This window comes from Fusarium verticillioides, chromosome 3, assembly GCF_000149555.1.
Source record: "Fusarium verticillioides 7600 chromosome 3, whole genome shotgun sequence".
Lineage (NCBI taxonomy): Eukaryota > Fungi > Ascomycota > Sordariomycetes > Hypocreales > Nectriaceae > Fusarium > Fusarium verticillioides.
Genome location: NC_031677.1, coordinates 2,525,995 through 2,537,721, shown reverse-complemented (window position 1 = coordinate 2,537,721; position 11,727 = coordinate 2,525,995). Strand labels below are relative to the sequence as shown.

At 37.0% G+C, this 11,727-nt stretch overlaps 2 protein-coding genes across 2 annotated transcripts; both read left to right on the top strand.

Annotated features, from left to right (window-relative positions):
* Window positions 1–6,201: 6,201 nt before the first annotated feature.
* FVEG_16284 (hypothetical protein) lies at window positions 6,202–9,427 on the top strand (the record flags this gene model as incomplete). The annotated part of the gene is made up of 3 exons (XM_018905534.1): window positions 6,202–6,439; window positions 6,504–9,157; window positions 9,209–9,427. 3 exons carry the CDS (start codon window positions 6,202–6,204, stop codon window positions 9,425–9,427), a joined length of 3,111 nt encoding a protein of 1,036 aa, XP_018754766.1.
* Window positions 9,428–9,574: 147 nt separating this feature from the next.
* On the top strand, window positions 9,575–10,772 carry FVEG_16283 (hypothetical protein; the record flags this gene model as incomplete). Its single annotated transcript, XM_018905533.1, has 2 exons — window positions 9,575–9,935; window positions 10,141–10,772. 2 exons carry the CDS (start codon window positions 9,575–9,577, stop codon window positions 10,770–10,772), a joined length of 993 nt encoding a protein of 330 aa, XP_018754765.1.
* Window positions 10,773–11,727: the final 955 nt, after the last annotated feature.

Below are 11,727 nucleotides of genomic sequence, written 5' to 3'. Positions count from 1 at the left end.
TGACTTAAAAACTACTTAATAAGTTCTTATATTATACCTGTCTTTACTATATATACTATAGGATTAAATACTTAATTTAATGAACTTTTCTTAATTATGATTTTTTAGTAGTTTAGCTATTATGTATATATTAATATCTATTTAATTAGTTATTTATAATATATCTTAGATAGTTATTACCTTTCTTTTTTATAGTTTAGTCCTTTTTACTTTTTAATATTAGCTTAATATTTTATTTATATTTTAAAAATTGTAAGCTTTAGCTTTTAATAATATATTTTTATATATTATAGCTATTATTCTTTTTATAAAAGACTTTAAGGGTTTTAATATTAACTCTAGAAAGCTATTATAATAATATTGAATTTAATTACTAGAGTATTTAAATTAAAATTAAGTCTTAATAACTATTTTTAGGGTCTTTAGAGCTTATAATATTAATAATTAAATAGCCTTTTTAAAAGATATTAGAGTCTATAGCTATATATTAAGCTTTAAGATTATAGTTTTTAAATTAAAAAAAGTAGATTTAATTTTTTTAAAATCTTTTTAAAAATTATTTTTTATAAAAATAAATTAAAAAGTAATATAAAAAGCTAAAAAAAAAACTTAATTTTAAAAATATAAGTTATAAAGTATTTAATTAAATATTTTATTTTTTAATTATAAGCCTTTTTTAAAATTATAAAGTACTTAATATTAAGAAATTAAAGTAAGTAAAATATATAAGTAAGTATATAAAGTATAATAATCTTCTTTTTTTCAATTACTATTAGCTTTATTTAAGGCTATTAAGCTTTTAACTTTTTATATAATAGCTTAAATAGTAAGGCCCCTATAGTAAGCTAGAATCATAAAGCTTAAAATCAGTTAAGGTTTATCTGCCTTAAGTAGTGTAATTGCTACCTTAACTAAGCAGTATAAGTACTGCCTGCAGGTCCCTTAGCAGCTGTATCGACCTTCTTCTTTTACCCTAGTCAAAAGACTAAGACAATACCAGGCCTGGTGCACCCATTATAAAGTACGTTCCCTAACCTGTTAGTTACAGTTACTAACATCTATCAGAGCCACCGACACGATGCCTGCTGTGCGAAATAGCCTGCAGCCGTACAATCAGGCCTACTGCGCAACCGGCCACGACCTCGACACAGCTATCGGGCCCACCTTGTAGGCAGCTGATAAAGAAGATCTGGAAGATATCCGTACGATAGCAGCTGCCATCAGGAAGAACTTCTCGTCAAGGTGCTGATGGATTATTCGGCCTGTCTCGGCTTGATCAATGCAACCTAGGTCAATAACGAGCTATCAGCTCTCAAGGACCTAGAGAGAGACCTAAGGGAAAGTCATCCCCTTCAATCAGACCAGGCAGCCTTCCTTACTGCCTTTACAAGCCTAAACTCAAATGCATATAAAGAGTGGCTTTGCAATATAGCTAAAAAGGTCATCACTATAGAGGGGATCCTGTTATTAATGTAAGGATAAAGGCAGGGTAATGGCAGGGTTTAAAGATTTAAAGGAATAAGGTTAACTCTATTACTTTATATAAGTTAGTCAGCAAAAGTCAAATTGACCTCTATTAATTAAATATATATGCCTAGGCATATAACTAACTGCCTTTATATTTAAATAAATAAAGTAAAATTAATAATAAAATAGTAGTTAAACTAGAGATAATAATCTTATAATCTTAATAATATTTCTTAAACTTAATAAAATAATAGCTTTTATAACTATTAAAAATTAAAAAGTAATAGATATTAATTAATTAAGTACTTATAAATTAATTAAAGTACTTTAGTTATTTAAAATTTAATTTATTATTTATTTATTTATTTTAGCTTATTATAATAACTTAATTAGCTAAAAAGTTACTTTTTTAATATTAATTAATAAAATAATACTAGCTTAAATTAATAATAAATAGTAAAATTAATTAACCCTTTATATTAATTATTATAATAGTAGTAATTTATTTTTAATTTTTAAGCTATATTAATTTTAGTCTTTTTTACATTTTTAAGCTTATAATTACTATTCTAGCTATTATAAAGCTTATTATAAGGCTAGTCTTATTAAAGTTTTAGATATTATTTAATTAAATATTATATTTTATAATTATATTTTATATAAGCCTAAACTAGCTATAAATAATGATTAAATCTTTATATTTAGCTTTTTAATAATTATATTTTTAAAATAAATATATTTTTAGCTTTAGTTATTACTTTATAAAGTTATAAGCCTAGTACTTATTAATAGGTAATATATTATAATTAGCTAATAGAAAATTAATTATTTCTTTTATAAAATATAATTATAAAGAAAATTTTTATAAATTTAAGTTAAGGAAAAATTAAACTATTATTTATTTTTTTAAATTAATTAATTTTTATAACTTTAAGACTTAATTACTTTATAATTAAATACTATAGTAATAGTAATATAAGGTCTTAAAAAGTACTTTATAATTAGTTATAGACTATTATAGGCTTAGTTTTAGGTTATTTTAAAAAGCCTAAAAAGTAAAAAAGATTCTAGCCTTATTTAAAAGTTATAATATATTAAGTTATTAATAATTATTTAATTAAATAGAAATATTATAGAGTAAGGGATTTTTAATTTATATACTTAAATAATCTATATACTTATTAACTATATTATAAGTAATAGCTAAATTATTAAAAAGTAATAGTTAAGGAAAGTTAATTAAATTAGGTATTTAATACTATAATATATATAATAAAAGTAAGTATAATATAAAAACTTATTAAGTAGTTTTTAAGTTATTTAAAGAAGAGTTTAATAAGTAAAAGCTAGTATTTTAAACTTATAGCTTAAGATTTTAAGCTATAGATTTAAAAAGCTATAAAAAGTAACTTATATACTTAAATAACCTATATGCTTATTAACTATATTAATTGATAAAAGTTATTTAATAATACTTATAGCCTATCTTTACTAATTATTATAATAACTAATTAATTAATAGTAATAATATTACTTTTTTTTAAATTAATTTAACTTTTAAAACTAAATTTAAAATATAAAAAGAAGCTAGATAAGTATTAGCCATTAGCTATAATTAGTAAATAAATAATTAATTACTTTAGCTAATTATCTTTAAATATAAGCTTTTTTATTATTTACTTAAAAGCTCTTTTTATAAAAAGTAGCTTAATAAAAAGGTATAATAATTAAATACTTTAAGTAAAGAAAACCTATACTATTATAAATTAAAAAATAAGTATAGCTTTTAGATCTAGAGTATTAATATATTTATAAATTATATCTTTACTAACTTATAAATCAAGTATTAGTAAATAAGCTTATAGAGTATTATAAGTAATATTTAAAGTTTATATATAATAAAATTACTTAAAAAAATCTATAAAGTTAATTATATAAAACAAAAAAGATTTTATATATAAAAAAGAGTTTTATTTAAAGATTAAAAAAGCCTTTTAATAAGTAAATAAAGCTATAATTAATTAAATAAAATTTACTTAATTAAATATATTTATTTTATAAAGTAATAATTAATACTAAAGTAATAAATAATAATATTAATAGTAATTTAAAAAAGATATATTAATTATTAAAAAGTTAAAATATTTTTATAATAATATATAAAGTATAGCTAATAAAGTTTTATAATAAAAATAATATAATATAATACTTATTTTTTAATATATTATATATAAGGTATTATATATAATATTAAAAAAATATAATAACTTTAAAAGCAAGTCTTAAAGTTATATAGTACTACTGCCTTTAACCTTATAATTTAATTAAATAAATAGCTTTAATTTATAAGTATAAAAAGATATTTTCTTTAGTTTTAATAAGCTAAATGTCTTTTTTATTATTACTTAGTTAAGGTAATTAATACTAAGGCTTTAAACTTTAAGGCTTAATTTTAAATAAGCTAAAGATTATAAAAACTAGTATAAGATATAATATTATATAATTAATATTAATAATAGCTATAACTATTTAATTAAGGCAATTAATACTTATATATCTAGCTTTTTAATAGAAATCTATAGCTTTAAGCTTAATATTATATTAGTCTTTTAATCCTTTTTAAAGTATTATAAAATTATAAAAAGATACTTATTATATATTAATAAACTATTAATAATATAATAAGTTAATTTTATAATCTTTAATTACTAAATATAGCTATTTAATATTAATAGAAATAAAGCTAAAAATAAAGCCTTTAGTAATTATATTATAGATTAAATATAGGTATTAAAAGACTTAATAGATTACCTAAAATAGAATTAATACTTATTAAAGTAATAATAGGCTTTTATTAATAGTATTATATTAAGTAATAATAATAGTTAATATTAGCTATAGTTTATAGAGTTATAATATATAGTTATAGTAATTAAATTATAAATATAAATATTATATTATAAGAATTAAAGGCTATTATAATATAAAGGAAAGAAAATAAAGGGAAAAAGAGAGGTAAAAAGATAAATTAAAAAATAAAGGTTTTAGTATTAAGGAAAAAACTATAAATATTAGTAAGCTAAAGCTAGCTTAGTAAGTTAATAATAAATTAAATTAGGTTATAAAGTAATATAAAGCAATATAAGAAATATAAATTAAAGAAAAATATAGCTAATAAATACTTAAGATATTAATTATAATTATTTAAAATACTATTACTTAAAAATAACTTTATTAATTAAGTTTATTAAAACTTTAATCTAGCTAGAGATTTTATTATTAATACTTTTATAATTTATTAAAATACCTAGATCCTATTTTATTAATTATTATTAAGTTAAAGCTATAAAATATACTAAAATATAGCATTTCTAATTTATAAATTACTAGACTCCCGGGTAGCCAGACTGGCACTGGGTCAAGGCAGAAGACAGCTTATAAGTAAGATATCTTAAATAAAACAACTAAATCTCTGATTTAACATTAAGGTAATTCACTTTAAGGACATCTATTGCAAGCACATGCGCTAAACCTAGCGGTTAACCCTAGGTAATTAGCGGGCAGACTTCTAATATGAGTGTAGAGGAGAGATAGATCCATGGAAGCAAACCTGTGTGCGGAAGATTCGACCCATTAGAGGATGGACGGGAGTTATTTACGATTTAGTGATCCACTACGGCCAAGTTCAGGCTTTATTAGTAAGTTTAATGTACATTATATAGGGACCTCTCTGAGTAAGGTAGTTGAATGTATATTATATGTGAATGGTTTATTCATACCCAGGTAGCCATGCCATAATAATCTGATTGACCTCCACTATATGAGCTCCGATCTCCTCTTGATTTATTGGACTATCGCTGCCTAAATGTACCTGACCTTCCCAGTGTCAGGGCACCCAGCTACTCAATACCTGTCTTCAATACCTGTCTGTACCTCTCGTACTTATCGTAAAACTCGAGTCAATAGCCGCCCCACATCTACCGTCTGTAGGTCTTTCTCAGCGGTCAGAGCCCCAATGCCATCATTAAGAAAAAAAATATAGAACCTGTTCCAACCCCCGCCTTCGTTCGTGAAAGAAAAAAAAAAGAACCTATCCAAACTCTTACACGGCCAGGCTCTATTGGTTTGGACCTGTCCTGATTCAGAGTAAATGCAGCAAGACTGTTGTCCTTACTCGTGCCTTGGCCACCGCCAGATTTATACTTATACTTCCAGTCTACGTCGACTACTTGTTTGCCCTCAAAACTCGTTTGACACCAAGGATTGGAACATAGACTTTGTCTTCCGCCTCCGCTCCTTCTACTCATACCTAGACCCCCCGAGCTGCCCGGGCAGCTCGCCTTCAAGACGTCGTGGTCAAAGAAGAGAAAGCTCTTGCGAAGCGATCTACCTCTAGACTCGGTTGATTCATCGTCGCCCTCTCCTGACTCAGTCCTACCCTCTTGCGAAGTTGACGACGATCCCGCTTTCTCCTTCTCTGCCTCCGTGGCCTCCAACTCGAACTCGTTCCTGAGGTCCGACTCACAACCCGCCTCGAGCTGCCCCTCGCTGCAGCATCAGACAAGTTCTTTCGTCTCGGCCGATTACGCTTCATCCGCTGCCTCAAGCCCCTGTGCATCTGCCTACGCCGATCTTTCCATTGAGAGTGATCGTGGCGGCGACGAGACTGGCCCGGCCCCGACTTTGGCTTTGGCCAGAAGCCAGTCTCCCTTACGTCTCTCCCACCGAGCTATCATGAGTGGCGATGCTGACCTGCCCCAACGCTCGTCATCGCCTTTGAAACGACGTGCTTCCAGTATGGATCCCGAAAACGATGCGGATAGGACCCGCGATGTCAACATGGGTACATCACAAGCCAACGAGTCTGTCGAACGAACCTCACAGCTGGTCCCTGAATCGCTGCCTCGTGATATGAGCGTTGAAGCACCTGAGCCCACGGCAAGCTCGCCCGCTGAGGCTTTCCCTGCGCAGCGTAAGACTCACCATGTTTTTCAATTTGCAAGCACCGCAATCCGTCGCTAATCCTGGCCTCCTAGCAATTCCTTCGCTCCAAGAACAGATCAAGATCATAGAAACTCTCTTAAAAGCCTATCAAGAAGCGCAAGTGAAGGAAGGGGACAAGGCCTATCTCATCTCCAACACCTGGGTTCAAAAGGCACTGTCATTACGCGGCGGCCCCAAGGACAGCAAGGAGGAGGATTCCACATCGGACCCTCTCGGCCCTGTTGACAACTCGGATATCATTGAAGAAGTCGTTACAGAACCTACCGGCAACGAATACATTCGTCTGAAGCAAGGAACTAATGAGAATGAATTCACGCTCTTTCCAGAGGATGCTTGGAGGATGGTTGTCGACTGGTACGGTATCAAGAACGGTCAAGAAGCCATCATTCGTGCTGCTATCAACACTGCTGAACCCGGCGAAGAGCCTGTTGTTCAGTTCGAGTTCCACCCTCCAGTTTTTACTGTTCACCGTTTATGGTCCGAAATTAGCCCACTTCCCATCGAGCAGTCCCTCAAGGCCAAAAACCCTACTCCTTACAAGTTCGTCAGAAGTCGCAAATACCATGCACAGACATTTGTCAAGGAGATTAAGATAGCCACCGGCGTACCACTAGACCGCAAAATTCGCTTATTCATGGTACCTCAAGTCCAGCGGGTTGCTGGTCCCTCAGAGCCCTCACGAGCCCTCACGCCTCCGGACTCCCCAGGTCGGACAGACAGCAGGGCTGGCTCTACAGACACATGGTCGAAACTTCTCCTCGACAATGGTTCCTTTTCTCAAGTCCGCGACCAAAGGATCAAATGTAAGCTGGAAGACAGGACCACTGACCCCAACTTCAACGGCAGGTCGAACTTGACCATGTTCGATCTCGTGACAGACCAAACTCTGGTTATCGATGAGGCCATTGACTCCTTCTGGGTCAGCAACTACACTGGCAAAACTCCTCCGAATGGATTGGCCATCCCTACCAGAAGTGGTCTGGCCTCTTCTAATGCAAGCGGTCGAACCAGTCCCGCTCCCGGTGGCCCATCAACACGTGGCCGAACGGGAAAGAAGTCGGGTCGGAGCATCGGCGTTGTTGGTTTGCAGAACCTAGGAAATACATGTTATATGAACTCTGCGCTTCAGTGCGTACGAAGCGTCGAGGAGTTGACCAAGTACTTCTTGACCAACGAATATCTTGATGAGGTCAATAAGACTAACCTCCTGGGATATAACGGGAAAGTTGCAATAACCTACGGGAACCTTCTGAAGGAGATATATACGGAGGGCAGAGGCTCCGTGACTCCTCGAGATTTCAAGAATACGATCGGCCGTTGCCGGTCGACTTTCTCTGGATATGGTCAACAGGACTCGCAGGAATTCCTTGGATTTCTCTTGGATGCTCTTCAGGAAGACCTGAGCCGAGTGAAAAAGAAACCTTACATCGAGAAGCCTGACTCCACTGACGACATGATTAACAATCCGGAAGCTATAAAGGAAATGGCAGACAAGGTCTGGGACATAACGCGCCTCCGGGACGACTCAGTCATTGCCGACCTCTTCACAGGTTTGTATAAATCAACACTCAAATGTCCTGAGTGTGGCAAGATCAGCATCACGTTCGATCCTTTCAACAATCTGACCCTTCCTATTCCTGTCGACGACGTTTGGACGGCTAAAATCAAATTCTTGCCCCTCAACGATGTGCCGGTCATGTTTGAGGTCGAACTGCCCAAGCACAGCGCTATTGAACAGCTCAAACAGTTCCTCTCCGCCCGGACGGGTGTACCTGTGGAGCGATTGATAGGAGGAGAAGAGTACAAGGATCGCTTCAAGATTTACGACAACAACCTAGATGTTAGTGAAGAAATCGCGAAAAATGATCTTGCGACCTTCCACGAGTTGGATGCTGCCCCAACCAACTGGCCACACAAAGCGAACAAGCCACGCTCCATGCTGGATATCGACACTCCTCTCGAAGCTCCCTGGGATGACCCGCGCTATGAAAGGATAGTGGTACCCGTATTTCACCGTATCCCGTCAAACTATGGTCGTGCTCGGGATGGTGTGGCTCCCCCAAGCTTCATCTGCTTCACCAAGGAAGAAGCTTCCGACATCGACCTCATTCGACGCAAGATCCTGGAGAAGATCTCGAACTTCTCAACTTGGTCCAAACTCAGGAACGGCCCGGAGGAGAACTCTGATATCGCTGATGGAGAGGTGGTTGCTTCGGATGCTGACTCGTCTGGCGATAGTAAAGTTGTCGCTAACTCGGTTGAAGGTGAGGATGACATGGTCGATGTGCACATGAAGGACACCAGCGAGGTTCTCCCCCATCAACCACAGATTCTAAAACGATTCAACAAGAGCAGGCCCAGGTTTATCGACCCAGATAGCTTCCTTGAACCTGAACTGCAAAACCTTTTCGACCTTTGCTACTTCACAGACAAAGCCTATTCTGGCGATGTGCCAACGGGCTGGTCTAACGTCGATCACCACCAATTACTCCCTAAGTTATCGGATCGTATCCCTCAACAGTCACCTGATGATGATGATACGGCCAGTCGTGACGACGAAAGCAGCACGCCTTCTAATGAAGATGTCAGCAGCAATGACGAGAGTATCAAGGCAGAGACAACACAAACTAGAATGGTGGAAGAGTCCAGTGAGGAAGAAGCTCCAGAAGCTCCAGAAGCTCCACGAGTAGGTCTCTCTATTAATCTGTCTAACAGTCCCAGCGCTTATACAAAACAGAAATTCAATGGACGTCCCTCAAAGGTAAAAGGACGCAAGCTCAAGGGCCAGAAATTCAACAAGCAAGCCAACAAGCGCCGAGAACGTATACAGAACAAGAAACACAAGGCAGCTTCTGTCAAGCCCCAGCCTCAACCTCCTGCTGTTGCTGATGGTGGACCTCTGATTCGCCTGCGAGAAGGCATTGTGGTAGACTGGCACGAGGAAGCTTGGGGATAAGTGTTTGGTGGCGCTGCCAAGACCCCCACTGATGAACAAGGATCTCCAACATTTATTGATCCTTGAAACGCTCACAGACCCTGCTCTCAAGATTGCTCAGAGAAGGAAGACACCATCGCCGTTACGCGAGGCATCAGTCTCGAAAGAATGGCTGGGATGAAGTTTGAAAGAGCCGAAGTTCTCTCCGAGCAAGATATGTGGTATTGTCCCCGCTGCAAAGAGCATCGGCGAGCCAGCAAGAAGTTCGTCCTGTGGAAATCGCCAGATATTCTTGTCGCGCATCTCAAGCGCTTTAGCAACTCTGGATGGCGCCGCGACAAGTTGGACGTCATGGTTGACTTCCCTATCGAGGGTCTCGACCTTACTTCCAGAGTCATTCAAAAAGAGGATGGCAAGGATGAGATATATGATTTGATTGCTGTTGATGATCATTACGGAGGTCTCGGTGGAGGCCATTACTCCGCCTATGCCAAGAACTTTGTCGATGGGCGATGGTATAACTACAATGGTGAGTTGCTACATCTCTCTGTGCCCCTACCGATGGATCCAAGACGCTGACAAGCCCTATAGATTCGTGCTGCGAAGCCCTGTGTCTGACCCTTCGACCATGCATTACATTCAGCTGCATACCTATTGTTTTACCGTCCGCCGCTCGAGTACCCCTTTAGGCGGATCGCCGGTTCGGAGTCATCTCTGAGAAATACCAAGAACAGCGAAGAAAACTCTGAAGAAGAAGGCGAGGTGGGGGAAGGCCCAGCGTCTCGGCGAGGGTTCCTCCCTGATTGGGTTGTCGAGCGCTGGGATCGGAGCCGTAGCAACTCGCCATCTCGGCGGTCGTGGTTCGGATAGAATCACCGTCACCTCTTTAGCTGGACCGGACGACGAAGACGAAGATCTCCCACCCTACGATGGAGCTAACGGGATGGGGAGCATCCACAGCACTGTCGAGGACGAGGGTGTAGATGTCAATGGAAGCTACCAGCGCCTGGACAACAAGTCACTCAACCTCGTCCAGGGTTGGAATTTCGAGGGCCTGGGCGATAGCGGTGCCGAAGACTCTACAGGTGCAGACATTGGTTCTGATGATGTCCAGCTAGACTCTTCAGCTGATGAGCGTGGCCTCGGCCAATTTGATGATCACGACACAATCATGACAGGACAGGACCCCGCTGAGGGCGAACCTGAGTCTGCCGCTCCTCGAACGACGATTCTTACAGACACCCAGAAGTCTACATGGGACCGTAAGGATGTGATCGATGTGCAAACCACGGCAGGGAGCGACAGGGATTCGAACGAAGTGGCCGAGATCCATCTTGAGAATGAGAAGGGAACCAAGGCCGAGTAGGACGGCTGTCCAAAGTCGGGCAACAAGCGGCCCAAAGTCACGATGACATATGGTAGACGAGATACGAGAAAACGGCTAAAACTGCATGAGATGATGACCCGGGACAACCCAACTTGTGAAGGGCATGTTGACGCTGATGGGGGGAGGGGAGTAGGTGGAAAGTGGCGGCCAGAGAATTAGATGGTACATATCGCCACACATCTCGCATAGGGTTGAATGGTAGAGAACGGCGTTTGGTTTTATTTTGCATCAAGCATGTTCAGCTGAATGCACTTGACGAAGTAAAAAAACAGAGGATGTCTTGTCTAGACGTGTGTAATTTTCAATCAGTAGTCATAAATGATATACATTCCTACTCTCATGTGGCTGGTGATATCCCTACACAATGCAATTTGCTTCACTGCCTTGGCCGGCTTCAAGGCTATCTCGGACGAAAGGCATACTGCTGATTAAGGATCTGCTTATCTCTGTTTCAAATTCCATGGTCTTACTAGATACCCTTAAATACCTATCTCAGGTCGCCAAATGTTTCTACAAAGTAAGTTCCAAAAACCCCTGTTCCCTGGAGCCAAAGACTCACAAGAGACGCAAAGTACATGTATGTATTATAACATTCTACAAGCGCGGCACGGATAAACTGACCAACGATCTGTCTGTTGCAAGAGACGTAATCTGTAGCTTGCCATACAAGGCTGGATCGTTGTATTATCTCGACACTGGAGGCAGAATGGCATCAAGGTTTTCCCAGCTCCCTGAACCCTGGTTCTGAGCATCAATCTCGGCATGTTTGTTGTATTTGGGACTGAGGACGAGAAAGCAATTGCGGGAGGTTAAACCCCGCGTTTCAGCAGGTCAAATTCGGTTGGAAAGCATCGCAGTTTTGAAGACCAGGTGGATATCTGAGGAGTATCTGTATATTCGAGATACCAGATGAGCAGTCACTTACACAACTGAT